At 38.0% G+C, this 26,411-nt stretch overlaps 3 protein-coding genes and 1 long non-coding RNA gene across 5 annotated transcripts in view; 3 read left to right on the forward strand and 1 right to left on the reverse strand.

Moving 5' to 3' along the window:
* The first annotated feature begins 782 nt into the window (after positions 1–782).
* Positions 783–14,573, forward strand: LOC144662400 (sodium-coupled monocarboxylate transporter 1-like). Of its 2 annotated transcripts, none has more exons than XM_078523196.1 (15): positions 783–1,161; positions 6,899–6,964; positions 7,098–7,149; positions 7,382–7,449; positions 7,781–7,935; positions 8,439–8,579; positions 8,786–8,915; positions 9,109–9,197; positions 9,309–9,433; positions 9,884–9,951; positions 10,538–10,624; positions 10,735–10,889; positions 12,523–12,647; positions 13,270–13,388; positions 13,831–14,573. In XM_078523196.1, exons 1-15 carry the CDS (start codon positions 820–822, stop codon positions 13,939–13,941), a joined length of 1,833 nt encoding a protein of 610 aa, XP_078379322.1. In that variant the 5' UTR covers positions 783–819; the 3' UTR covers positions 13,942–14,573. The 2 variants fall into 2 exon arrangements, with proteins under 2 accessions (XP_078379322.1, XP_078379323.1); XM_078523197.1 differs by having other exon boundaries at positions 12,526–12,647.
* Positions 11,446–11,874, forward strand: LOC144663491 (uncharacterized). The gene is made up of 2 exons (XR_013572623.1): positions 11,446–11,767; positions 11,805–11,874. It is a non-coding gene; the product is annotated as an uncharacterized LOC144663491 (long non-coding RNA).
* Positions 14,574–14,661: 88 nt separating the features above from the next.
* LOC144662416 (profilin-2-like) overlaps positions 14,662–26,411 on the forward strand; it is a 168,062-nt gene continuing 156,312 nt past the window's right edge. The window contains exon 1 of the mRNA XM_078523216.1: positions 14,662–14,674. The gene's annotated coding sequence lies outside the window, so the exon portion shown is untranslated. The remainder of the gene's footprint in view (positions 14,675–26,411) is intronic.
* LOC144662149 (adenosine receptor A2b-like) lies at positions 17,185–20,468 on the reverse strand. Its single transcript, XM_078522903.1, has one exon. It carries the CDS (start codon positions 18,801–18,803, stop codon positions 17,727–17,729), a length of 1,077 nt encoding a protein of 358 aa, XP_078379029.1. The 5' UTR covers positions 18,804–20,468; the 3' UTR covers positions 17,185–17,726.

A 26,411-nucleotide genomic window follows, 5' to 3' on the forward strand; every position in this document is an offset into this window, starting at 1 on the left:
AACAGCTTTGACTCAAACAAAAGCACAAGCGCATTGCATTTTGATGCTTGTGCTTGCCGCAAACACAGGCACTCAGGATCAAAATTTGTCCTTTTTGCGTGCTTGCGTTTGTGCTTGCGCTTGTGCTTGCGCTTGTGCTTGCGCTTGTGCTTGCGTCGCTAGTGAAAACCAGAGTTATAAGACATAAGCGGCATATTAAACCACCCTGCGTAATAACGGCCTTATGTTCGAGGTTATGATTTTCAGTGATCATTATGTCACTTAAAGGAACTAGCCAATCACAACAAACGCAAGGGAATGAACCAATCAGAGCTCGAAGCAAAAACATACCGCTGGCCAGTGCCAAGCACGGGAAAACACGTCTGGAGCAAGTACATAATACGATGCCCAGGAGCTTTACGCTGCTTGGTGCTCAAGATGTCTCTCACTCGACAAAAATCTGAGATTTGACCAGAAAAACTGATAATGATGATGATGATGATGATGATGTCTGCAGACATCTGTATGGTTTCTCTGATTGGGTGATGCTCGGCAGGGGCTTGGTTTGAACTTTCGCGCACAAATAACAAGCAATCAAAGACACAACATTGGTCTCGGCAAATTACTTCATTTTCGAAACACATCTTAGACTTCTTTTCGATTCTTTTAACTCGCCCTAGCACCCTTCCCTTCCCCTTGGCAGGCGCGCGCGGTCCTGTTAAAACAGGACTATTCGGAGTGTTGTACATGACGTATAAACCGCTAAGAGAAAATCGTCCAAGCGATTTGGACCATCCAGCCGAGGTCAGCAGATAGTGAGCGCTTGTAGGGACTTGCAATATGGAGGGAAAAGTGCAGTTTGGAACGGTAGATTTTGCCGTGTTTGGAGTTATGTTGCTCCTATCTACTTTCATTGGAATATACCATGCCTTTACTGGAGGAAAACAGCGAACAACGAAGGAATTTCTGTTTGCTAACCGCGGGATGATGGCTATACCTGTGGCCTTGTCTTTGCTTGCATCATTCATGTCAGCAATTACAATTCTTGGTGTACCTTCAGAGATTTACATTTTTGGAACACAGTACTGGCTTATTATTGCGTCTTATGTGATTCTTTTCCCATCGGTGGCACTGATATTTGTCCCTGTGTTTCGTGCAGTGGATATTTCGAGTTCGTATGAGGTAAGTACAAAGCTTAAATTCAAAACAAAAAAACTCGTGATTTTTGTTTATATCAATAGTGTTATGAACGATCCTTGCAACTCAATCGGTATGTTTTTCTCTATTTGATCGACACATACACCTTACATTTTGTAAACATCGTGATGTTTTTAATGATTTTGACAGCTTGCTTTATCTGTTTTACTCGCTAATTTATTAATCCACGTGGTGTATTAATCATTGACCAAAGTCCACTTTGAGTTAGCAAAGTCATATATCGGCAGAGAACTATGATCAAGTTACAAAAGCAAAAATTTTAAACAACTTTCAATTTAAAATTCTTCCTTGTAATTTTTTTATTATTGTTTGTGCAATGTCAAGAATCATCACAAAATCAAATCAAATCAAATCAAATATTTTTATGCACGTAAAATATATATCAAAAATATATCAACAAGGTTGTTCAAAATAAGCCGGCAATCGGCGCATTTCACCGGGTTGTCCTAAAACCCGGAATGCCGGAAATCCGGATAAGAAAGCCCGGAATCCTAAAACCCGGAATGACCTTTTTTGTGTACGCCTTTTTCAATAAAATACGTGGAAATATCTTATTTTATTTTTTTTTTTGGGGGGGGGGGATTTGGAAGTTTGTTACGAGTTTCCAATTACGTTGCGAGTTAGCGAATCAAATTGTCAATTTCGATACAAAGTTTCCAACTTCGGCCTGACTGAACTTCGCAATTTAGCTAGTTGAGGAGAAACAAAACATGTTGTTTCAAAGTCATGGCGATATCTGAACTCAATGATTTTAAAGGAAACAAGTTACGGCGGGAATATTCCAGCGATTATTGCGGCTCAAGTTGCAAAACATTTGTTTGACCAAATAGTCGACGTCAATAAAAACCTTACATTGTGTTAACTTGTGCAGATTAAAACCTTCTGTAGTTATGTTATCAACAAGGGCTTTGCTACGCTTAATCGTTGGGAAAAAGCCATAAAAAAGTATAAAAGGCTCACAAACTTTAAATTAATGTTCAGCGAGCCATAAACATGTTGGTGTGACAAATATGTCTTCCCTGTCGCCTCGCTTCGGCTTCGATTAAAATCAACTTTATGTAAAGATCCTGATGGGTAAACCATGTATCCAGTTTCATCCGGCTTACAAACGCAAAAGACTTGAAAATTAAGATTATACCTCACACAAAGCGTAAAAAAAAAAATTTTTTACAAAAAGGAAAATTTGACCAAATTTCTGCCTGCATAAAATTCATTTATCGTCAAATTACTTGCGTGATCGCTGGTGTGAAACGTTGTCTGACACTTCAACTGAATTATCGCTTCCATCATCAAGCGACGAATATATATCGACAGCGTTTGATTGATACCCATTTTTGAAAGGACATGTTCATGACGGTATATGAATGTAATGCTTCTACTCACTATCAGTCAGAACATTGATCAGAAGGTTGTTATTGCCGTTCTGCTTGTTCGGACAACAAGCAACAAGGACAACCCCATTTCACCGGCTATTCCGAATACTGCGTCGGCTACTCGGAATATTAGTAGGTCAGTTCTGAGTGTGTGTTATCAAGTTCTGAGTGTTTTGTAGCCCCCTACTTTTTGGATGGAACCTGCTACTCAAAAACCCACTGACAACCCTGATCAAATATTTTTTATGCACATTTTATTTTATTTTAATTTTTATACGTAACCTAGGAGTACAAAAAGTTTTTGTTTGAACGTGCACCTGTGTCTATAAGTTAAAAAATCTATTAAAAATAGAAAAAAGAAGTTCTATTTAAAAATCTAGAAATATGTTAAAAATTATTGTTGATATTTACAATCAATATTTCCAAGTAAAAATTTAAAATATATAATAGCGACCTTAAGATTTGACTACAAGTACGAGATCGAGTACTAGTACGACTTTGGAATGATAATATTTTCGAGACAATTGTATCCCCCAAACTATAACTCTTTCTTGTGGCTGACTTACACATAAATAAACATTAGGGATAAGATTGGCGTAATAAGTGATTAGAGGAGGCACACGAATTGGGTTTGAAAACTCATACTCATACTCAATCTGGTACTCGTAGTCCAATCTAATATAATATAAATGTGGCAAAGAGATCACAATTTATCCTTATTAATAATAATATTTATTAATAGGAAGCCTTCCTGGGCTTGTTGAAGAGATTAATTTCTTTCATAGAAACAATATATATTACTTGATGGCTAGTTTATTGGGATAGTTACATGTAGATTTATTTTATACATGCATGCATATCAAGTGGTTTCCACTCCCCTCTCCCCCGGCCCCCTGCTGTGACTGTAGGGGATTCTCAATTCCTAGGCCTAGTGTATGGTGGCCCAGCATTATCATAGTAAAATATGTTAGGTCTTGCAAACAAAAGCGTAAGAAATGTGAAAAAACGAAAAATAAAAGCAATCAAAATAGAAAAAAAAATGAAAAAAGTATAATTAATATAAGTATAATTAATATGATTAAAAAAAAATAAAAAAAATAATTTAAGCACAAAAAATATTTTAAAAAAAATTGATTACAAAAAATAAAATAAAAATAATTTAAGCACAAAAAATATTTTAAAAAAATTTACAATCGAAAAAAAAAGAAAAAGAGGAAAAAAACATTTAAAATCATTGTTAAAAACAACATTGAAAATCAACATTAAAAATTGACATTGGAAATCAACATTAAAAATAGACATTGAAAATACAACATTGAAAATCAACATTGGAAATCAACATAGGAATTGAAAAAACGTTATTTCCACGTGGCCCATCGTTATCATAGACCAGGATGCTTTGCATGCATATAAAACATATTTCATCCATAAGAGAGCCCCAGAAGTCATTAGAAGCTCCTGATACACCAGGGTTTTCTGGACGGTACTTGATATGTGCAGTAGGTGATAACTAAAGTGTACATATTGTGAGCACCAGAGAGGAAAACGCAAAGGAAACAATTCATTGTTCATAAACCAAAGCAGTGGCCCATCGTTCTCGTAGCCCGTGATGACTTTAATCAGCGGACTTCAGCCAGCCCGCTTCAGCGGAGCTTGAGATCCTTGAGACCTGCCATATCGAAGAGAAATCGCCTGAGAAATCCAAAGACTACGTGCGGCGTCCAAAATGAGTAGAATTCGACACCAGCACATCACACGAGCTTACCGGATAGCCAAAGTGTTCCACGCAAGCAATCTTCAGGTTTTCAAGGGTTAAATCATCCCTGGAAAACTTGACGAATTCTCTCGGTTGTACCGGGCGAAATGTTTGCTTGTTTTCAGGTTCTGCTGTCAACCTTTGCACAATGATGTCGCTTGGTGCCGTAACCCTTTAGGGTTGTTAGTAATCGGAGTAACGGCGGAACACGGAACGGCGGAACGGCGTAACGAGAATCGGCGTAACGAATTTTTTTTCTTTTACATAACTTAATTAATTTGTTGCTATGAAGAAAATTAAATTAATAAATTCTCACTTTGCAGACCTGCAGACAGCAGTACCTGGACCCATTTTTTTTCTTTTTTCACACACAATAGGCCGCAATGTCGGTAAATGGCTTATTTGATCTCTAGACTTAATTACGTAAAACTAGGCAAAGAAACAAAGAAGCAAACCAACAGTAAATAGTATCCCACAAAAAAGGGCACCCACATTTTCTTACTCCTTTGAGGTCGATCTAGAGCCAGGATTTCGAGTTTATTTCGAGTGAGAATTTCAAGGAGAAGCCGGCGACTGCCCTTCGGACTTCCTCGCCCCAATCAAGATAATGAAACGTACAAAACCGAAGCATGTCAACAAAGCTGTTGAAAAAAAAAATAGAAGGGCCTGAAAAGTTACTGGTTTCGTAAGAAAAAGAAAGAAAGAAAATGACAAGCCCACAACAAGGGGTATTTCAGTTGGTCACCGATCCAAGTACTAACCCTGCCCAACAGGGCTTAACTTCAGCGATCAGACGAAAACCAATGCTTTCCTTGTGGTATCAGTGTCAAACGAGACAAAGGGTTATAAGAGTCATGCAAATAGAGAAAAAGAAATACCTGGTTTAAATGGATCTTTTGGAAAATTCGGTACTTTCCTACTAAAACTGGTCTTAACTTTTATGAGCTGATTTACATCTTACTGATACCACATGGAAGGCAACGGTTCTTGTCCGATCGCCGAAGTTAAGCCCCGTTGGACGGGGTTAGTACTTGGATGGGTGACCAACTGAAAATACCCCTTGTTGTGGGCTTTTCATTTTCTTTCTTTCTTTTTCTTGTGAAACCAGTAACTTTTCAGGCCTTTCTATTTTTTTTTCAACAGCTTCGTTGACATGCTTCGGTTTTGTACGTACGTTTCGTTTTTGTACGGTTTTGCGCGGAACACTTTGACTATCCGGTAAGCTCGTGCGATGTGCTGGTGTCGAATTCTACTCATTTTGGACGCCGCACGTAGTCTTTGGATTTCTCAGGCGATTTCTCTTCGATATGGCAGGTCTCAAGGATCTCAAGCTCCGCTGAAGCGGGCTGGCTGAAGTCCGCTGATTAAAGTCATCACGGGCTACAAGAACGATGGGCCACTGCTTTGGCTTATGAACAATGAATTGTTTCCTTTGCGTTTTCCTCTCTGGTGCTCACAATATGTACACTTTAGTTATCACCTACTGCACATATCAAGTACCGTCCAGAAAACCCTGGTGTATCAGGAGCTTCTAATGACTTCTGGGGCTCTCTTATGGATGAAATATGTTTTATATGCATGCAAAGCATCCTGGTCTATGATAACGATGGGCCACGTGGAAATAACGTTTTTTCAATTCCTATGTTGATTTCCAATGTTGATTTTCAATGTTGTATTTTCAATGTCTATTTTTAATGTTGATTTCCAATGTCGATTTTTAATGTTGATTTTCAATGTTGTTTTTAACAATGATTTTAAATGTTTTTTTCCTCTTTTTCTTTTTTTTTCGATTGTAAATTTTTTTAAAATATTTTTTGTGCTTAAATTATTTTTATTTTATTTTTTGTAATCAATTTTTTTTAAAATATTTTTTGTGCTTAAATTATTTTTTTAATTTTTTTTAATCATATCAATTATACTTATATTAATTATACTTTTTTTCATTTTTTTTTCTATTTTGATTGCTTTTATTTTTCGTTTTTTCACATTTCTTACGCTTTTCTTTGCAAGACCTAACATATTTTACTATGATAATGCTGGGCCACCATACTAGTGTCATTTTTCCTGTAATATCCTAGCAACTGCCATTCCAAATGTTAAAATCTTACAAATTAATCTGTCAGAATAGCAGACCATGGCCCACAGAAAAAAGCAGATTGTATGTGTCACAGCTGATATAAAAATTATTCATGAACCATGCACATCCCCTTCCAGACCCTGTTATAGCTGCCAAAAACCTTTAACTAAAATTTCCACCTACCCACAGGCAGAGATAACAGTTAAGACATACTTTCACATAACATACAGGTTTGTTTTTGTGGGCAGAGATGATTGGTCCCAAGTTGCACCCCCAACCTGGAGAGCCATGGGGTGGTCCTTTGTAGGACTACCCCCCTTCCTCTTTTCCATTATCCAATCCAGCATGGCTTAACCCACCCTCCCTGGGCTAAGATACCGGCCAGACTAGCTCTTGGGGTCTTTAAGACATGCAAGAGATGCAGGTTTCACCAGTGCCACAACAAGGCAACATCCCCAGGTTGTAGAAGTCATACTAACAAGTTTTCTGTTTTAGTATTTAGAAAAGAGGTTTTCTACTGGAGTTCGTAACATTGGAAGTGTGTGTTTTTTAATCCAGACGGTGGGTTTCACATGCATTTGTTATTTTGAATTTTCTGTCAAGTAAAAATACCAATCTACCTATACATATTAATTACTTTAATAAATAAATGACATATTTCAATTTTGATTTAGTATGATTTTCTTTTTTGTAGTCTCTGTATATGGCCATTGTGGTTTACGGCCCAGCCATAGCTTTGGAAGCAGGTAAGTTGTGTAACATTTTTACGAGGACCTTTATTTAATTTGAATAGACTCATTCAACTGTAATTTAGCGGAATATCTGTAAACTGAGGTCATGAAATATCTGTAAATTAGCCGTAAAGCTATGCATATTTCACGGAAATAAAGTATCTAAAGTATATCTATCTATATATCTAAGGTCATAGGTCATCCTATGCATCTAGTTGACGTGAACTTGTTTCTTGTTTTAACACAGTGACTGGATTTCCAGTGTGGGCCTCCATTACTTCCATTGGTGTTGTCTGTACATTTTATACCACCATTGTAAGTAAAGCATCAGAAGCCATTACCTATTACAGATTTCTTTCTTTTTGGTCCAAGTTTTGTCATGGAATATCTTAAAATATTCTTAGATGAATTGTCATTCTTGCAAAAAAGGGAAGAGCATAAACATAGGTGGCAGAAAAATTTGAGGGCCCCCCCCCCCACATTTCAGTGCCGAAAGTATTGTTAACAATACAGGGAAATTTCACATGTTACTTGGTTGAAACTTGTTTAATCAGGCTTGTCTAACCTTCCATCCAGTGACCTGTAAAAGTTTATGAGACCTGTACAACCATTCAATATATTTCTATTGTCTTTGGCTACTTTCCAGGGAGGTATGAAAGCTGTTATTTGGAATGATGTATTTCAAGCCATAGTCATGCTTGGAGGCCTGGTGGCAGTGCTCATTGTCGGCACATACAAAGTTGGAGGGTTTGGAAAAGTGTTTGATCGTCTAGAGAAAGGACAAAGACTGAAGTTTTTTGAGTAAGTTAATGGAACAATTAAATAATGAAAGTTTAGGAGCTTGATGCCTCAACAGTAACAGCACTTACAGTGTAACTCCAGTTACTGTTCCATGAAACTTTAAGAGTATCAGTGCTGCTGTATTTTATTCTCCACCCCCCCCCCCTCCCCCCACCACCACCTGGCCTTGACATTATTTTGTTGTTGTGTTTGTTCACTGGTATCCATTTTATATCATCGTCATCTGAATCCTAAATCTCCTCTGGGAGAATAGGGCCTTATATACTCCTGGGACTAAAGAGAGCAGCACTACAAGTGTAAGGTTTCTAATTGCCACCACACCCACCCCACAAATAAAACAGGACCCTCCTCGCCAGCATGAATGTGTGTGAACTTTGAGTAGGGTCACACAAAGTAGACTGTCTTAATAACCTAAAATGTTGGGTGTGTAATTAATAATAACTAATATTAACAGAGGATTTACAGGTGCTTTGTAACTGAGACAAGCTGTTTTGTACATTCAGTTTTAACCCAGATCCTACCCAGCGACTGTCCATATGGAGTCTGGTCATCGGTGGAGCATTTGGTTTGTTTCCTCTTTGGGCTGTCAATCAAACCGCTGTTCAGCGCTTCTTGTCAGTGAGGTCAAACAAAGAAGCAAAACGGTGAGTCCTCACTAATCTGAATCTAGCCTGGATTCAAAAAAGTAAAAGAGTTGATTTCAAATTCTCTTGACATTTTATAATTTATCTCTTAGCTTTTGGTACCTGTTAATAAACCCATACATGTAGCCACACTGCAAAAGTTCTCTTTAATGTATATATTTATTACTCATGGGAATTTAATCTTCTCATTCTTGTTCTTTCCACAGTGCTGTTTGGATCAACTTGCCTTTAAGTATTTTTGCTGTTTCCCTTTGTGCTCTGTGTGGATGTGTGATTTATGCATTTTACGCTGACTGTGATCCCATATCAGATAAACGCATCAAAAAGGGCGATCAGGTAAAATATTTAATTCTGAAAACAAATTGCTTTTTCTACTTATTTGTACTAAATCTACATCTGTCCAGTAAAACAGTGTACAACTGTAGTAGTCCAGCAGTGAAACCAACTTCTTTAGTAGTTCTGGACTATCAGACAATAATTCTGCTCCTCGCTGAACACAGACATAACATGGTTAATTGTTGTTCCACAGATCCTGCCATATTTTGTGATGCATGTGTTAGGATCATTGTACGGAGTACCAGGTTTATTTATGGCATGTCTTTTCAGTGGAACGCTCAGGTACATTATCCTTATCCACTGTTTACTTGGCAATGCACTAACATTGGTGTTGCTTGTGTTCAATATTCTCAGTCTAATATAATTTACCTGTACCTTTGTTTTTTGTTCCAGTACTGTGTCTTCAGGACTGAATTCATTAGCAGCTGTTGTTTTGGAAGACTTCATCAAGCCTTTTTGCAGAAGCAGACAAATGCAACTCACAGAGATGCGTGCTACGTTGTACTCCAAACTTCTTGGTGAGTAAATTTATGTTCACTGAGAACTTCACAGGATTAAAAAGATAATCATTTATGATTCCCAATGTTGTTTCCTTGGCATACAAACATTTGGGAAAGCAAAATGTTTTTAAAATAATTCAGAAACATTTTCATTTTTTTGTGTTTCTCAGAAATGAAGTTTGTGTGTGCACACAAATGGGGAAATATCTTGGGAAAGAATGTGTTAGCAACAGTGTTTCCTCATCTATGCCCTTTAGCCTTAAGTGTCTTTGAGCACACTAGTCAGTCCCAATCTCTTCATTGCCGTATGGTAGTTCTGCAAAATAATCTTGGAATGATACGACAGTATCTCGATTCCTCCTTTTTTGTGAGTTTCTTTCTTTTCCAAGGATAAGAAATTCCCTCTAGATAATAATCAATCTGGGTGTATGCTGTGACTAATTTACCTTGGTCATATTTTGTTTACAGCTCTGGGATTTGGAGCTTTAACTATTGGCCTGTCCTTTCTTGCCACCAAGCTGGGTGCCATTCTACAGGTTTGTCTCTCATGTGAGCTGTGGATCACGCTCGCATAAAATATGATTGCATGAACTTAGGTCTTGGTTCATTTGGTAGTTATTTCTGAAGGTTCCTGTGGAATGTCCAATCTGTTTTTGTTTTGTTTGGACACTCCTTGTTTCTTACAAGCAACAGAAAGAACTGCAACCACACTAGTCCTAAAAGTCTAAATGACAGTCTTACACCCTACAAAACTGATATAAATGACTGCATTACCAATGTTACTCCGACATCTTGTCCACTTCTTTCACTTCCCAACTGTACCTGGTTCTTCTTACTGTATTGCAGCTCATTTAACTGTGGTGTCTTGGAGTTAAACACTAGTTATGCAATGTGTTCCAGTGGTATACTATAGAAAGTGTTGTGTAACTATTTTATACCATACCGTAGAAAATACGCCTACTAAATTTCGTCGAAAATAGATTGGAGCGCACGATGGGAAGGTTGGGTTGAATACCATGGAATATAAAACGGCTTTGCTGTATCCTGATTCGCTGTTTTTTTATGGCATGGTATAAAATGGGGTATCAAAACATTTGATAACTTAGTTGTTTTGTTTTTCAGACATTTTACAGTGTGTTTGGTGTGGTGGGAGGACCTGTCGTTGGGGCATTTTGTCTTGGAATGTTCACTCGACGAGCTCATTCAAGGGTAATGAATTAAGATTTGCCTTTTGATTTCTTTGTTGCTCTTTTGCTATCATAACCAGCAATTACTGCAGAGTATTAATTAAAACGACTGTTTTGTATTCATTTCATCAGGGTGTCTACATTGGGCTGTTGCTTGGCTTTGCCATAGGTCTGTGGATAGGTGTTGGTGCCAAAGTATACCCTCCACCAGTTACAAAAGCCCCTGTCTCGACCGAGGGGTGTAAAGCTGATGTTCCGTTCAGAAACAGCACAATTAATTCAACAAGGTATTCTCACAAGAGTACGTAGTCAGCATTTATTTTCCCTTTACAATGGTATACAATGTCACGTGCAATGCACATTGACAAGCATACTGGCGATGAGGTTAAAGACATTACAATTATCAGCCAGGGAGTATTTTCTATTCTCAGAAAGATATGACAGTAATTAAGTAGAATAAGAACTGGAAATGCTTTTACAAAGTTTAAGCCAAAAAAAATGACCCGTCAACTATCATCAACTAGAAGCGCTTAACCTGTTCCAGGCGTTCAAATGGTTGGAGAGCAGCACGACAAAACGGCGACATAGAAAAAAGACCAGTGTTAGTCAGAGGTACGCGCCTCATGCCTCGCTTTTTTTTTGACTCGCCATCCTTCATACTGCTCAGACCCAACTAAACGATTGAGCTTGGGAAATCTTAAAGGGACCGTGTCACGGATTTTAGCAGGGCCGTAACCAGACCTTTGCCATAGACGAGGCAAGATCTTTTATAGGGGGTTCTAGGGGCATGCTTCCAGAAAATTTTGAATTCTAGACGCTCTGAAACTCTCAGAGACATTTTTCATGACGTACCATAATGATTCGATTTAGCGCCCGGGGCGCTTATTTTCTTTTGGCACTTCAAGGGAGGGCGCTTATTCGAGACAGGGCGCTTATTCGGGACAGGGCGCTTATTTAATTTTTTGAGAAACAACCAAATGTTCAAAACAAAACTTTAATAAATATTAAAATTACTAACCATAACAGAAACTGTAACAGTAACAAATTGTTGAAAGTTCAGTTACTTTTAAAAGAATTGTTCATTTTAGCAGTAAATATATACATGTACGGTACGGTGAATGTTCATGAGTTTATCTATTCGACGTCGATGACTTCAGTAGGGGCAGTTATCCTCAATAGGGGCGCTTATTAGAATAGGGGAGCTTCTAAGAATGGGGGCGCTTATTAGAATGGGGGCGCTTATTGGAATAGGGGCGCTTATTGACAAAAACACATTTGAAAGGGGGCGCTTATTCGAAAGGGGGCGCTTATTGGAAGGAGGGCGCTAAATCGAATCATTAAGGTATTTCTTAAGAAAAATCAGTCTTGTTCAACTGGGGACTATTTTCCTAACAAAACATATTTTGGTTTTAATTTTGGGTAAAAATCTAGACGAGGCAAGTGCCTCGTCTTGCCTCTTGCTAGTTACGGCCCTGATTTTAGCCAAACTTACGCATAGGAAATGACCGTCAAATTTGTTTAAATATATAAAATAACTTATTAAAACAGTGAAAGAATATTTAAATAACACACCAAATGCAAAAGAAGGTACAGATGGCGAAAAGTGTCCAGATTGAAACGGATTGCGTTATGGATTTTTGAAATATGGTCCGGCGGAACCGTTTTCAAAGTTAATCTTGTCTGCTTGTAACTTTAAATTATAACGCCAAGGAGACATTTGGCTGCAATGATGCTATGGTTTTGTCATTAAGAAACATAGATTTAATTTCTTTGCAAATATTTAGTTTCATAGCGAATATAGGACAAAATTTAATAACATAAAATTAACTAAGCCTTGACACAGTCCCTTTAACGTCAAATGTTTGCCGTCCCAGACAGTGCATCACTCATACGTGTTTTATTGTTATTTGTTTTCCTCAGTAGCGCCCCGCCACCAAAGGAGTATGAAGGTCTTGTATTGTACAGAATATCCTGGTTATGGTACAGCTTCGTGTGCTTTACAGTGACGTATTTTACAGGACTTGTTGTTAGCGTCTTATGGCCTGGTAAGTCATGCCATACTCAGTCTGTTACTTCCCTTACTTGTGAACAGGCTTGCGTGTAAAATCGGAAGAAGCAAGCATAATAAGTTTATTTTGTGAATTGGTATAACACTTGAAGACATAGATGAGGTCATAGAAGAGTATGGGTAGTGAAAATTGTGCAAGATTGTATGAAATGAATTGCAAAAATGAAAATTGATATGTGGTAAGTTTTTCCCAGGTGACATCAAGGCTTGGCGATCGTGGACGAAGATCAAGGCATTTCTAGGACACCACTTAAATCTAACATATGCCTTGTCACTGGTTGCTGACGAGGCATATCCGGGACACCATTAAATTTAGCAATTTAATAAAGTCCCGGATATGCCTTGTCAGCCATCAGCGAGAAGGCCTATCCGTGATTTGTAGTTTTTGCTTATTTTTAAACTTCTATTCTCGTTTCTAATAACTGTACTTGTGGTGTTGTTTAAACAAGAAGGACGATTGTCGCTATTGTTCAAGCGAGTTTTGCTCAAACACTTCCTACTGGTGTTGTCCAAAGGCGTTTGACCATCGTTGCTGAATCATGTTATTGGTCAAACAAGGACGTTTTACCATTGATTGACTAGTGTTGCTTGTGTTCAAGGTGATCATGAGGGTGCTAAGGTGGACTCACGGCTGCTGTTCAAACTGGGCTACTGTTTACCAGATTGTGCGCTGAAAAGTTCTCAAGAAGAACACGACGAAGAGCAACAGCTTGACAATGTGAGTCACAGATGCAAATATCAATTCTCTTTATCGATCGGTATATACCCTTGTTTTGATGTCAGTTTTGAGAACTTGTTGGTCCATCAAGACTATATCCTTTAATTGATGATTTTCTTTGTTCTCATCGCCTATGACATGCCTATCTGCTATACGAAGTTAACCCGGCGTAAATTGCAATAGTTAGAGAGGAAGCCACATCAGCGCTAGCTGGTGTTTGTGCAAGTTATCTATCCAGATCGTTTTGGAATTTGACAAAGTTGTTTTTTGTGGACGGAGGAAAAACTGGAGAACCCGGAGAAAAACCCTCAACCCACACATATGGCACCGGCTGGAATTGAACCCGAGTCAGATTGGTCTGCGCCATCCTTGCTCCCCAAGTATTGACACCGTTAGGGGAAGATTTTTATTACTTAGAATCTTCCTTTTCTTTTTGATACAGGTTGAAAGCGAACAGAACAAAGAGAGTGGCAAGGCCTCAAAATCAGGATTACAAAGTGAAGAGGACCAGGGAGACCCAGAGGGTCCCTTGCTCATGACGACAACAATGTGATGAGGTCATAATACAATCACAGCATATCTGAAGAGTTGCCTTTGGCGGGAAATGAGTTACAGTTCGTGACGGTAATTTATACAGGAGTTGCTTGACAGTTGTTTGAGAGGGGAACGCCGTGACGCGACGGAGGTGAACGTGAGGCTGTGTTGCAATGAAAAAGACTTTTACAAGAATCTGTGCTCACATTGGGTTGGTAAATCGCGCAAATCTTGATATCACGTAATTTTCGTTACAAATTCGTGAAAAATATTGACTATATTATACGCATTATTCCATTTAAATGCCATGTTAAAATACGTTTCACAGCACCAACGTCGTTCATACGTGCACAGATCGTGATCATGTTAGATCTCAGAATTTAATGAAATTGTCGTGCGCTAAATTTATGTTAGAGGTCTTTTACAATTTAATTTTAGTCAGCCTCAAAACGGGTCCTGGTTCAATTTCACTTATGTTTATTCTCAACGACTCATGCAGATGTAAAATTCGTTTCACATATGATTTGTTCGCTATATCGGGAAGCTGGTTTTGTGCCAGTAGTAATTAATGGGTAAATAAACGAGTAAACCAGGAAACAAGATGGCTGACAATAGCAAGCCGAGCGCATGACGAAACTGACGGAGTTCCGCTGACCGTCGTACAAGCGTTGTGCTGTTTGAATTACTGAGAGCTCTCCATTAGATATGTGGTTGCCCTCTTGTACTGTTAATAGTGTTCACAAGAAAGAAATACATCATTGCTCAAGGACGAACAATCTTGGACAGGGGTGTATCCTAAACTGAAAACGGCAGATGTTTGTGGGTAGCTTCATAATTATTGTATTGCACAATTATTGTATTTAAACTTCAGAGATTTTGAAATTGTAAACTGAAGAGTTGTATAAGATTGTTAGTTAGTAACGATATCGCTCATAAATCTGAAACTTGTTAAATTATAATTTACATATCATAATATTGGCTTTGTTATCCGCATTCTCAATAAAAGCGTTGTTGCACAAAATGGCTGCGTGTGTACTGAAGGTAATTTCTTTTTGGTTCATGTACAAAAATCAGTCCACGAGTCGATAACATTTCTTCAGAATTCCGTTTTGTGTGAAAGTACTTGGCTAATGCCATCATCTCTCCGAGTTTTGGTGGTGCTGGCGGGGGGAGGAGTGGGGTGAGCTCGATTTCTCGTGCTGAGGCCCTGTCGGTATTAAGAATCGAGCGACCTGGGGACAAGAATGACGCTTGAGCGGATCACATTGGGTTTGAATTTAGAATCAGGTTACACTTTCAATCGTTCGACATTCTTTCCCATTTCCTTTTATTTTTAAGATAAACCCTTTATGAGTTTTAAAAACCCTTTTAGGCGTGAAAACAAATAACAATTTCACGGATAGTTCTTTTTATATATATATTTTTTCCTTGTCCAAAAATTCCCCGGCAATTGTGTAAATATTGAGTCAGTATTGTTTTTCGTCGTTATTTTATTTTTCATCTTCGAATTCATAAAGTAAAAGCTGCTTTATATGTCGGTTTGGCCTATTGATACAGCTGTTGTAAGGAAAAAAAAACTTGACATGACTCGACATCGGTGTAAATACTTTTATTCTCTGTACAATCTTGCGAAAAAACATTTTAAAACAACCATGAAAATACCCTCTTGCCCAGACATTGAAAACGCTTTTTACCGTCAAATTCACTACATTATCTATCTGATAAAGTTCTGGACTATTTACATTAATTCTCCTCGAGCGAAAAGTTATATTGGTGAGCTGCGATAATATTCTGCTATGTCATGAGTTTATGCAGAGGAAAAGATTGCTTTCCCCGCTAAGATAACATCGCCATTTAATTTACAGGCAACTGCTTTTGCAACATGCATTGCATTTTTACATTATATTCTCAAAGAGAGCTCTGTCTTAACTAAGAATATATATTTACATTATAAATGCCCTCTAAAACTGAGTCCATCGATCTAGCCATTTCGAGGCGTTGAAAGGCGACACTTAACGGTAACATTCCAAGTTCTACATTTACGGACACTCTTTTTCGACACCTAGGAATAGTTTTGTTTCAATAAAGAGTCCCTTTTATATAGTGTTTTTTTTTTCTTTTACAACTTGGTTAACATTTTGTGTCGTTCTTGTTTGCCTTAAAAAATTATGTAAGATGCCACGGTGCCAGCGGAAGTGTCAGAAATTTCCATTAATTGACAAGAAAGATAAAGATTTTTTATCATGAAAAATCTCCCTCGAAGGAAAGCGAATTGAGCTGTCTATTAAAACAAAGCATTAACAAGAAAAATTCAATCAGGCAAGGTTTATTCGCTGTAAAGTAAGCGCCTCTTCAAGCTTTTTATCTTTATTAACTATAAGCTTTTAAAAATGACTATTTGCTTTAGACACGATGCAAACAGCACAGAACAAAACGTGGAGACATTTCGCAAACAAGCGTCACAATAAAACAAACTTGCCGTGGAAAATTCAGAAGAATTAAATATTTTCTTAGTGCTTTCTCTTGTGTTTGCTATTGTACACGTTCTTTTTCAATTAACAAGGGAAAAGAAAAGCGATCTTTTATTTTGAAGAACTTCTTTATTAATTAAAAAAGTAGTTCAAGGAAGAAATTAGCGGCAAAATTGGTACTGTTCTACGAGTTGTCAATTTTGATAATGGCATAACACTAGCTCCCTCTAGCTCTGTTTTGTATGTTTCGCCACTGGGGTTCCGGCAAACGGCCGGAAAACACATAAAATTAACATTAGATCCGTAACATAATCACACCTTTACAGCGTAAACAAGCCATTTTTCATCACCCAAAGGGAAAACATGTTTTATCTTTGTACAATGACACCGGAATTAACTACCGTAGCGATTGTAAACTTTGCGAAATGAATTTACTTCAGTTTTTACGACTCTATCTGATATAACTCTTGTATTCGACTCCAAAAAAAATCGTAAACATCCAAACAGTTCTTCATACCCATAACCTCATATAATTTAAAGAATTTTAATAAATGTTGATTTCTTGGTGATTTTACTTTTCAACACTGAAAGCGGATAGAAATTTACACCTGCGGATTGTGTAGGTTTTTATATTTTGCTCAAATGTACCTTCACTGAGTGAAAACAAAAACACTCGGCGTGAAGCAGACATCCTACTATTCTTGAGGATGAATGTTTTGTCGCTGTGATAAAAAAACACTCCGTTATATTAAATGACTATGGTTTCTTTTTTTTCTGTCCATTTTGGGCGGCAAAAAAGCTGGATTGCGCTTTCCAATTGAGCTAGTCGTCAAACCGATTGCATTTCATTAGTCCAAACTAAACGACATGGCCATGTTTTTGAGGTTACGCTATCAACCGTTTGTCTTTTCGGTGGTTTTAGTTTTCTGTACGTGAGCTGGCATTGCAAGCCAAAGCGAGCCGATTAATTTCCGCATGTTTTTCTAAACCTTTACTCGTCGCCCGTCCGCCCACAATAAACCACAAAGCCAAAACTTGTTTGTTACACTTTGCAAAACAATCCCTTTCTTCTCTGAAGGTTTCTCAAGGTGACTTTGCTCAGTTTTGCTCGTGTTCAGTTGTTTTCTATCTTCTCCCATCTCTCGTCTGTCTCCACTTTTATTTCCCAACTCGTCTTACAGTTGGTGTTGTGCATGTTATTAATCTTCTGGATAGAAATCTTTCAACAAATCTCTTTTGAAATCGTCTTGTTTGCTCGTTGGCGACCACCCAATTGATGGCAGCCCGCGAGAGTCGAGACTACGCTAGCTAACAACACCCCATGGCAGTGCTTCTAATCTCTGTACATCTCTGAAGATCTCGACAGTGAGAAGTTCATGGTGATTGTGCGAAAGCGCGAGACATTAGAAATCGATGTAGACATCTCGCCGGGCTGTACGCCATCTCTTCTGAAGAAAGATCTGAGCGCTCTGGAAAAATCGCGCTTGAGAAACGCGTACAAAATCGGATTCACAAACGCCACAGCAAAGCGAATAAAATCAAATGACATAAACGCTTCGTGTGGAAATGACGACATGTCCACTGGGAAGAGTAAAGTAAAGCTGGTCACGTAAAACGACAGCCAACAAATGATGAAGATCGCCAGCATCAGAGCGAAGATGAACAGCGCGCGCGCTTCTGTTGCGATCGGAGCTCGCTGATTCGAGGTGGCCGTTCCCCCGCGATTGTTGTAAAGACCTCGGATCTCTTTAACTTGTCGGTGGATCACCATAAACATTCGAACGTAGCTGATGGCCATGAAGACGGCTGGAAGGAAGAAGCAGAATACAATACCGAAGATTTGGTATCCAAGCGCGAAGATGCGCGAGGCATCGTCGCGTTGTTGGAAGAATCTCGTGGTATCTTCCCACGCGAGTTGGATAAGCGAGACGAAAAGTGAGAAGAGCCATAGACCAGCTATAGCTTTAAATAACCGAGGCCCCGTCACGATGTTAATGTACTTCATTGGGTACATAACATAGATGTACCTCTCCAGAGTCACTACAAGAATGTGGTACATTGTGGACACTGCAATGAAGCGGTAGATGAGAGCCGCTGCGATACATACTCCTTGCTCAAGAACAGCGTTGCAGGCGATGTTTAGTGGAATCCCCAGCAATCCAACCATGAGATCGGACACGGCCAAACTGATCAGCAGACTGTTGGTTTTTGTCTGCAGATATTCTCGGTAAAAGAAAAGTGAAATCACTAGTAGATTGACTCCGACCACCAACAGGCTAAGCACAATCAACAGTCCATCAAATACAGGGTTGAAATACGATAAATCTCCACCACTGCTATCAGACGCGGACGGAGGGGTAGCTGTTGTGTTAGGGAAGTAAGTTGCGTTGTTTTCCAATTCCAAGCTCATCGTTATTTTGTCGCGGCGTACTGCAACGTGATTTGAATAAAGTGTCTTTTAACTGCGGCTTCGATTAGAGCGATTGCGATCGCAGTTTTTCCGTTGATTTTAGTTATCTTGACTCCAATGATAACTCACCTCACATCAACTGAGCCGCCTGTGTTCACGATACAATGTTTGAAACTGCTAAAGACGATGATTTGCTTCCGATTTACCAAGCAGTTCAAGCAAAACTTTCACTTTTGACGTCGCAAAAACCGTTTCAGTTTCAGAAATGAGTTGTTTTAAACCAGCGCTGGTTTAGCGGCGCCGAATAATTGGAAAAGTTCAATTTCTTGTGTGACACTTGTGCTGGTTTCCAGATGACTTAGTATACTCAAGAAAACAGGAACTTGATCCGCTCAGTGACAGAATACTAAATTCTTTCACGAAGTACTTTTTAAGCATCTGTTGACGGGAAGGCTTTCCTTTCACTAGTTCAACCTCTTGCTAGTGTGCTCGTAACCTTGTGCGCTGGCTTTTAGCCTCTCGGCTAAATTGCGGTTCCTTCTCTCGTTTAGTGTCGCAATTAAGTGAATTAAAAAAACGAGATTTGACTAATGCAAGGTAGACAAAACGTTATTTTGTTTCACCTCCAACAGAGCTTGGCGTAAAACGCCTACATCAGCCACTAAAACAAAAATAAACACTCGTTGCAATCCTTCAAAATGAACAATGGTGCTACCTTAAGTTTTTTTCGTCTGGTGGTGCCGTTGAAAGTAAAAACCCAGCGGCGAGATTAAAGCAAACTTGAAGAGTTTTAGCTCCAAAGTGCTTGCTGTTTTAGGCATTCATTAGCGAGGTACCTCTTAAAAACAACTCTCCCACGCATTCTGGGAAGAAGCCATCGTAAGGTGCTGAAATCGGCGAAGGTCGGCCAATGCCTGTGACTTGTTTATTAACTCCAAAGGAAACTTGTGGGTTTTTTTATGTGTAAATTGAGTTGATTTGACCTCACAAGGGCGTACAATCCCCTGAATATAAAAAATTTGTCCTCGCAAATGAGCTGCTAATATCCTCGAAGCATTCACTTTTTTTTCTGGCTGATCAAACAAAGAAACCGTCTTTTTGTACCAATTGTGTATATTATCGTGTTACCATTGTGATTCGTCGGTGAAATGTTTGAAGTACAGCTGTTTGACAACGAGTTTATAATGGTTTCAACAGATAAGCCATTTGCTTCTCGTTCATTTCCCGTTCAGCGCTCTCCAGGGTTCGGACTTGCTTTAGGAAAATCAAAAACTAAACGCGCTAATTAACCCTGCTGGACTTGCATTATTTAAGCAATGAAAGTGTAAAAAGGGGATTGGCGCTTCAGAAATGAGTGCTTCTAGTGTAAACAAGCATCACTGGGGTTGTTTGGTTAGTCCCGACTTATTGTGACGTGTTTTTGATCACCGGAAAGTTGGTCTTATGAACATGTCTAGTGGGAAACCCTTTTAATGCAGCAGCTTTCCGCGATAACCATAGCAACAGTGACAGCGATACTTTCCCGGGAAATGGTTGCGGCGACGAAAAAAATTCCACTAAAAAATACACGTGCCGGCAAAGTTTGATCTTTGTTTTTTAGGGAACGTGGCGAACATCTCGTGTTCTAAAATTTTTGTTTATTCTGTTTCATTCTTAATTGGTCTCGCGCGTATATTTTGGAAAAATGAAGCAAAAAGTTTTAAAATTTACTCTTTATAGGGCACGCGAATTTGCATTTGACAAAGTTTCAAATAAAAGAATACACAATTGTTTCAAATGTGTGAATTGCTTTCGAGCACGTGTGAAATAATAAACAATACTTTCCTCTTCATATTTCGTTTTGTTCCCGAGAAGAGCTTTCTTTCTGTTTATTTTAATTCGTCGAAAACAAGGATGGAGATTGTTGGGTTATGAATTTTATAAAGTGATTTAAAATTTCCCCGGAAACATACGCCTCCGTAAAACACACAATTTGTTCACTTTCCATTGCAGAACTGGTTACGTGCACATAAAAGCAAGGTAATTAGAATAGATACATGCTGAAATGCGGGAGGAAGGCAAAACATTTTTTTCCTGAAGAGTTATATAATAGCACGAACTTTCACAACAGAAAATATAATATTCTGAAAAAGAGCTATTCTAGTGATTTAGTCAAACAACCCGACAGCCCACTTATTAAAATTTACAAAGCTTTTGTGAACTGTCAGGGACAAAGTTAATTTTGATTTTCTCGCTTTTCCATATTGTTTTTCTTGTCAGAGACGATTTGTTGAACCAAGTTGCCTTGACGCATACGCACGAAATAAATTTATGAGCGTGCAAATTGTCATGATACAAGGATCTCTAGATTTCAACTTCGCGTGCGTGTGGGGTTTTGTTGTGTTTTATTGCGATAGGTCAGGTCAAGTAATAGAATTCCAATTAGTTATTTTAGGCTTACGGTAAAAATCAGTAAGTGGAATCTTATGAATAAGGTTATTTTCGAGGCCTTCAAAATATCCCGAACGGTAATTATTCAAAAGCTTCATAATGTTTGATGCATTAGTTGTAGGTTATTGTCTTTTTTATTGTTCAATATTGCAACAGTACTTCAACACAATTTTTGTCCCTTTCTCTGTTGATGTGCCCATAGCTACAATTTTTCAAAGCCAAGACAATTAAACTCTTACACTAAAGAGTAACAATTTACGTTCAGCACGAAAACCTACCAAAAAACAGAGGATGAGAAATGACTTGCTCGAGCTTTGCTCGATATGTTTAAATTGAACACTGTTAAAAGCTCATTAAAATGCAACATTGGGCTAAAAGAATACAAGGAAATTAAAACGTTGCTCTATAACGAATTTACGGTGTTCGTTCAGTTTAATATCTCCTAAGCGATATAGAAACTACAGAATTGGTTCCAAAACGAAATTAAAGGTTTTTAAAGAAATTTCTTGAAGGTAGATCAGATCATCGAAGTGAAGGTTTTTTGATATTTTGCTTTCGTAAATTGTTCATTATTTGTATCCGGAAGGAATAGGCTTTTTGGAAATAAAAGAAAACTTATAATTTATTTTGAGAACGTAATCTTTTTTCGCAGTCATGTCGGCATAAACCAATATCTGGCAGATTTAAACTAGAAAAGAAGTCAATTTCCTTTTAGTGATTAACTCGCAGTTGGCGCGTCAAATTTATGACAAAATGACAAAAAAATTCAGATTATAAAGGGAAAATAATTACCGGATAAGGAACTATTTCCTTGACATACTTCAGCTGAGCGATTAATAGAATCTACGAGAAACGAGTTTCAACGAATCCAAAAGTTAACCTGACTTAGGCAGAACTGTCACTGAGATTAAATAATACACTAAATTCTTTTAAGGCAAAGTAAAGCTTTTAGCTGAACCATGGAAAAGGTTAAGTTCTAGATGTTATTTTTTTCCTGAACAAACAATTTACCAGGACCTCGCCTTGAGTTTAGAGTGACAAGCCTTAAAATTTAATGACTGTTTTCCATTCTTTTTTGAGTGGACGTTCTTTTGTGAGATGATAAGGTCTTTCATCCTAGATCTTAGATCTGCCTTCTTGAAGCTTGTTACAAAAAGGTAAAAAAGATATATTTAGTATTTTCCTTGACCAGTTTTTATCACTGTTCCGTGTGTTATGCTCCTGAATAGAGTTGTTTATTTTATTTTACAAAAAAAGCTTAGGGTTTCAGGGTTAATTCAAAATTTAAATTCAGTTCTATCATTTTTGCATCGAATCTTAACAAGCTTTTTTCAAAGCCAACACTACAGTAGTTTGACGTAGCTTTCGAATATTTTGACATTTATAAATAGGGATTAAGGTAGCATATGCTCTAAAGTGACATTTCTAAGGGCTGACAAGAACAAGCAATAAGCTTACGAAATGATAATCTGTGATAGTTTGACAACGTTCTTAAAATTAAAATCTCATTATTTTGGCTTTGAAGATGTCAATTTCAGGAAAAAACGTTTTGAGTTCAAATGAAAGAGACACGAAAATCAACTTGTAAATAAAACCGTCTGGATTCTGGATTCTGTGTGTGTTAATCTCTCTCTTGTTTGCCTATATCCTTTGTTTTTGAACTGATATATATGGACCGACATGATTAGCTGACAAACGTATTTTACTGGTCCCGATTGCATGCCATTTTCAGGATTGATTCTTCATTTGATCCCATTGAAGCACACTCACAGTTTTTCTACTGTGCGGATAAATCATGTAAAGCCCGGTTGAATTGACTTTATAAAATAAATCTGCATGAACGAAATCGCCGATTCCTGAGCCAGTAAAGGACCTTTAGTGACCTAGTAACGATCATTATACAGATGTTTGACGGTTTTTGTGATGAAATAAAATAAATAAAATAAAAATAATTTTTTTCAAAAAATCCGTGTTATCTTGGTGAAATTTAAAACTGAGTATGTATAACTAAAACTGTAGCTAACTCCAGCACAGAGCAGGCCTGAGCACAGAGGAAAAGGGATGAATGGAAACATCGAGACGTATCTATTTAGCGGCTTTAATTGCAAGGTTTTGTTTTTATTTCTTTTATTTCAACACGCTTTAATTAGCTGGTAATGGTAAAAGTAATGTGGAATTTCACGGTATAGAGTTAAGAGTAGGCGTGTTCGGTCCCTTTGTTGCGAAATGGATATATTGACTGATACGTGACGAGAATACTTTATCCTGCTTGTAACTGTGGAGCAGTGTTAGAAGCAAGTAGCACAATCGGCATCTGTTTCTATTCAACTCGTGAAGGGAGGCAAAAGCTACTCATGGAGTGATAAGCTTGGAAAAGAAATAATCTCAGCAAAGCACAAATTCTCTAAAGAAGAAATGAAACTTAGAAATTACTAAGAAATGGATTGCAGGTGTAATTGGCAACCTTGTTACTTATCGAAGCCATGCAGAACACAATTTTTTGACTGAAATCGAAGTCAATCCTAGTCAAGTGAATACCAAAATGATATTTAATTAATGTCATCCGGGTACTGATATAAGCAAAAACGTAAATATAACGAACTGAAGTGAAGATTAGTGCCTGCGGGTGAGCTGCGGATCACGTAGCTTTGAAGTGTGGAAAGTTATTGTTTTTCGTGATTAGTTTGTTATTTTGATTCCTCCGGCATAAAGTTACTTTAGGGCTTTTTCACAAGGAAGGTTATATATGCAACCTAATTCTCACTCCCTACCAGATTACTTAGAGCTCAATGACTTGCTACGAATTTTCGGTTAAACAAGGCTTTACTACTTTTTCTAACATATCCTATATACGAGAATCTAACTACTGCCCATGCGCATCATTGTTTGGAGTGTGACCTGCAATAAGGGTAATTTTTTCGCGCTCTCACATTCCCTTTACGAGCACGGAAAAAATGATCTCGATCTCGAAAAATCTCGAATAAACAACGCTATCCTGTTCATATGTTACCTCGGGAATTTTTTATCAATCGAAGAAATAAATCTTCCATACTAAGCTTTGAAGTCAACATTTTCTTGTCCTGTATTTTTTATTTTAGAATCTGTTCTTCATCTTAGCCTGCGTAGCAGGCTAAAAACGGGTCTTCATCTCGGCTCTCGGGAGTTTTTAGCCCCCCTCCCCCCTTCCCACCCCCACTCTGAAACTCCCAATCAAAATACAGAAAGGCCAAGATGACAATGCACTAATAAAAAAAAAATAGCGCAAAACACTGTTCAAACAATACAATATTCGGAAAAGTTGACCCAAAAATACAGCTCATATGGCAGGACGCTCCGACTGATGAGCTCTTGGGGGATAAATATTCAAACAGTATTCGTGCACTGACTTAATTGCTTCCTGCAGGCAATGTAATTAAAACGATATATTATTTATTTATTTTGTTTGTAATAAAATTAATTGAAGTGCAGCAGGAAATACATGGCGATGATTTTTTTCTGTTCATTGTAAAACATATCACGTCCTTTGAATAAGAAAACTGAATAGATAGCGACCTATGCAAGGGACATGACAAGACGCCTGATTAAAAATTTATAAAGTTTTTCTTAACTGTCTATCGCAAATTGAAATTCTTCATTATCCGTTGTCCCTGTCATAGGAAAGTTAGTATGACTTGCTTGTCAAAGTAACTTCTTTAATGGATAGTTTAGTTGTGTGTAAGTCTGAATATGGGCCTTAATCAAACCAAGAAGCACCAAAAATATTCGGTTACTTCCCGCATCGGTCATAATACTTCAGGGGCAAAAGAGGCATTGTAAGATTAGAGTATCTTTCCCAGAAACACAACATAAACAACACTAGGGCACTGATTTAAATCGAGCACAGTCAATTTTATGTCGGTTGCAGAACAATCTCAAGAGATCTATATTTCGTTGAAACTTTATCCTTCGCGTGTGTGTGGGGAGATGTTGTTCCACTAAAATGGATAAGGTCGGGTTATTTTTGACCCCTAAAAATCATGAAAGGTAATTATCCAAAACATCATGTTTGATACATTAGTTGCAAATTGTTGTCATTGTGATTAATGTATCATAACAGGATTGGAACAAAGGTTTTGTCCCTTATGTTTTTTTGCCATCTTTATGTACTCGAAGAGAATGTTTGTAGTATCCTGGAACATAAACTCGACCAAACTTGTCAGAAAGGAACACAACCAGAAAAGGCTTCCATAGCCTTTTTAGCACTATAAATTGGGCACTTGCACTGTTAAAAGGTCATTCTGGATCCACATTGAAGAAGTGAAAAATAAAAATTAAATTTCGCATTAGCCAGTCCTGGAGAGAGTTGCAGGTGGCACGCGCGAGAAAAATACGTGCCATGGTTTGACAGTGGATCCTCGCGCGTACTCCTCGCATGCATCGTAAATCCTTGCCAAGGCCGTGATCTACTTTAAAGTTGTGCTTTGTTCCTTGCCCCCGGGTGGGGGATAGGGCCGGACTTTAAAGTTATACTTACGTTTATATCAAACAGTGGGCGACGCTGGTTCTTTTTTCAGAAAAAAAAAGAGAAGTCATGTTCCGTTCTGTAGGATGGTAACTTAAAAATGAAAAAAAAAGAGAACATTTAAAAGAATATTGTTTAGTTTCCTAATATCAAGAAGGGATTTTAAATTATCCAAAACCAAGTTTCGTAATATTTCTTTAATTGCGGGATTACGTCGGCTCTTGATCACGTAGTATCCGGAATGAATGATGGAACAAGTTATAACTGAATTCATCCCAAGGACATAATCGGCTTTTCTTATTCCTGTGGGGGCTAAGCTGCGAATTTGTTAAAATCAGATCAAAGATCATACACGATTCGATTCCAATCATTTATTGTACATACTCGGTTTCTCACTGGAAACTTACGGCTTACACCTATGTACGATGTCAAAGAAACACAATAAAGTCGATCTTAGTTTCAAAAGCTGACCTTTTTCTGGTGAAATTGGTTGACGCGGATGATTTTATCTCCACGAAGCCTCGAGGTATTAACAAGAGATATAAGCCGGTTTTTGGCGAAAAACAGGTGGTATAACCAGAAAAACTTGCCAGCTTCCTAGAAGTGTTGCTCTATTGTTTGTCTTGCTTTTCAATCGAAAATTCGAGTCGTGCGTGCCAATTAAGAAGTGGGGAGGG

The sequence above is a fragment of the Oculina patagonica genome, chromosome 8, assembly GCF_052425735.1.
Source record: "Oculina patagonica isolate OP01 chromosome 8, crgOcupat, whole genome shotgun sequence".
NCBI lineage: Eukaryota > Metazoa > Cnidaria > Anthozoa > Scleractinia > Oculinidae > Oculina > Oculina patagonica.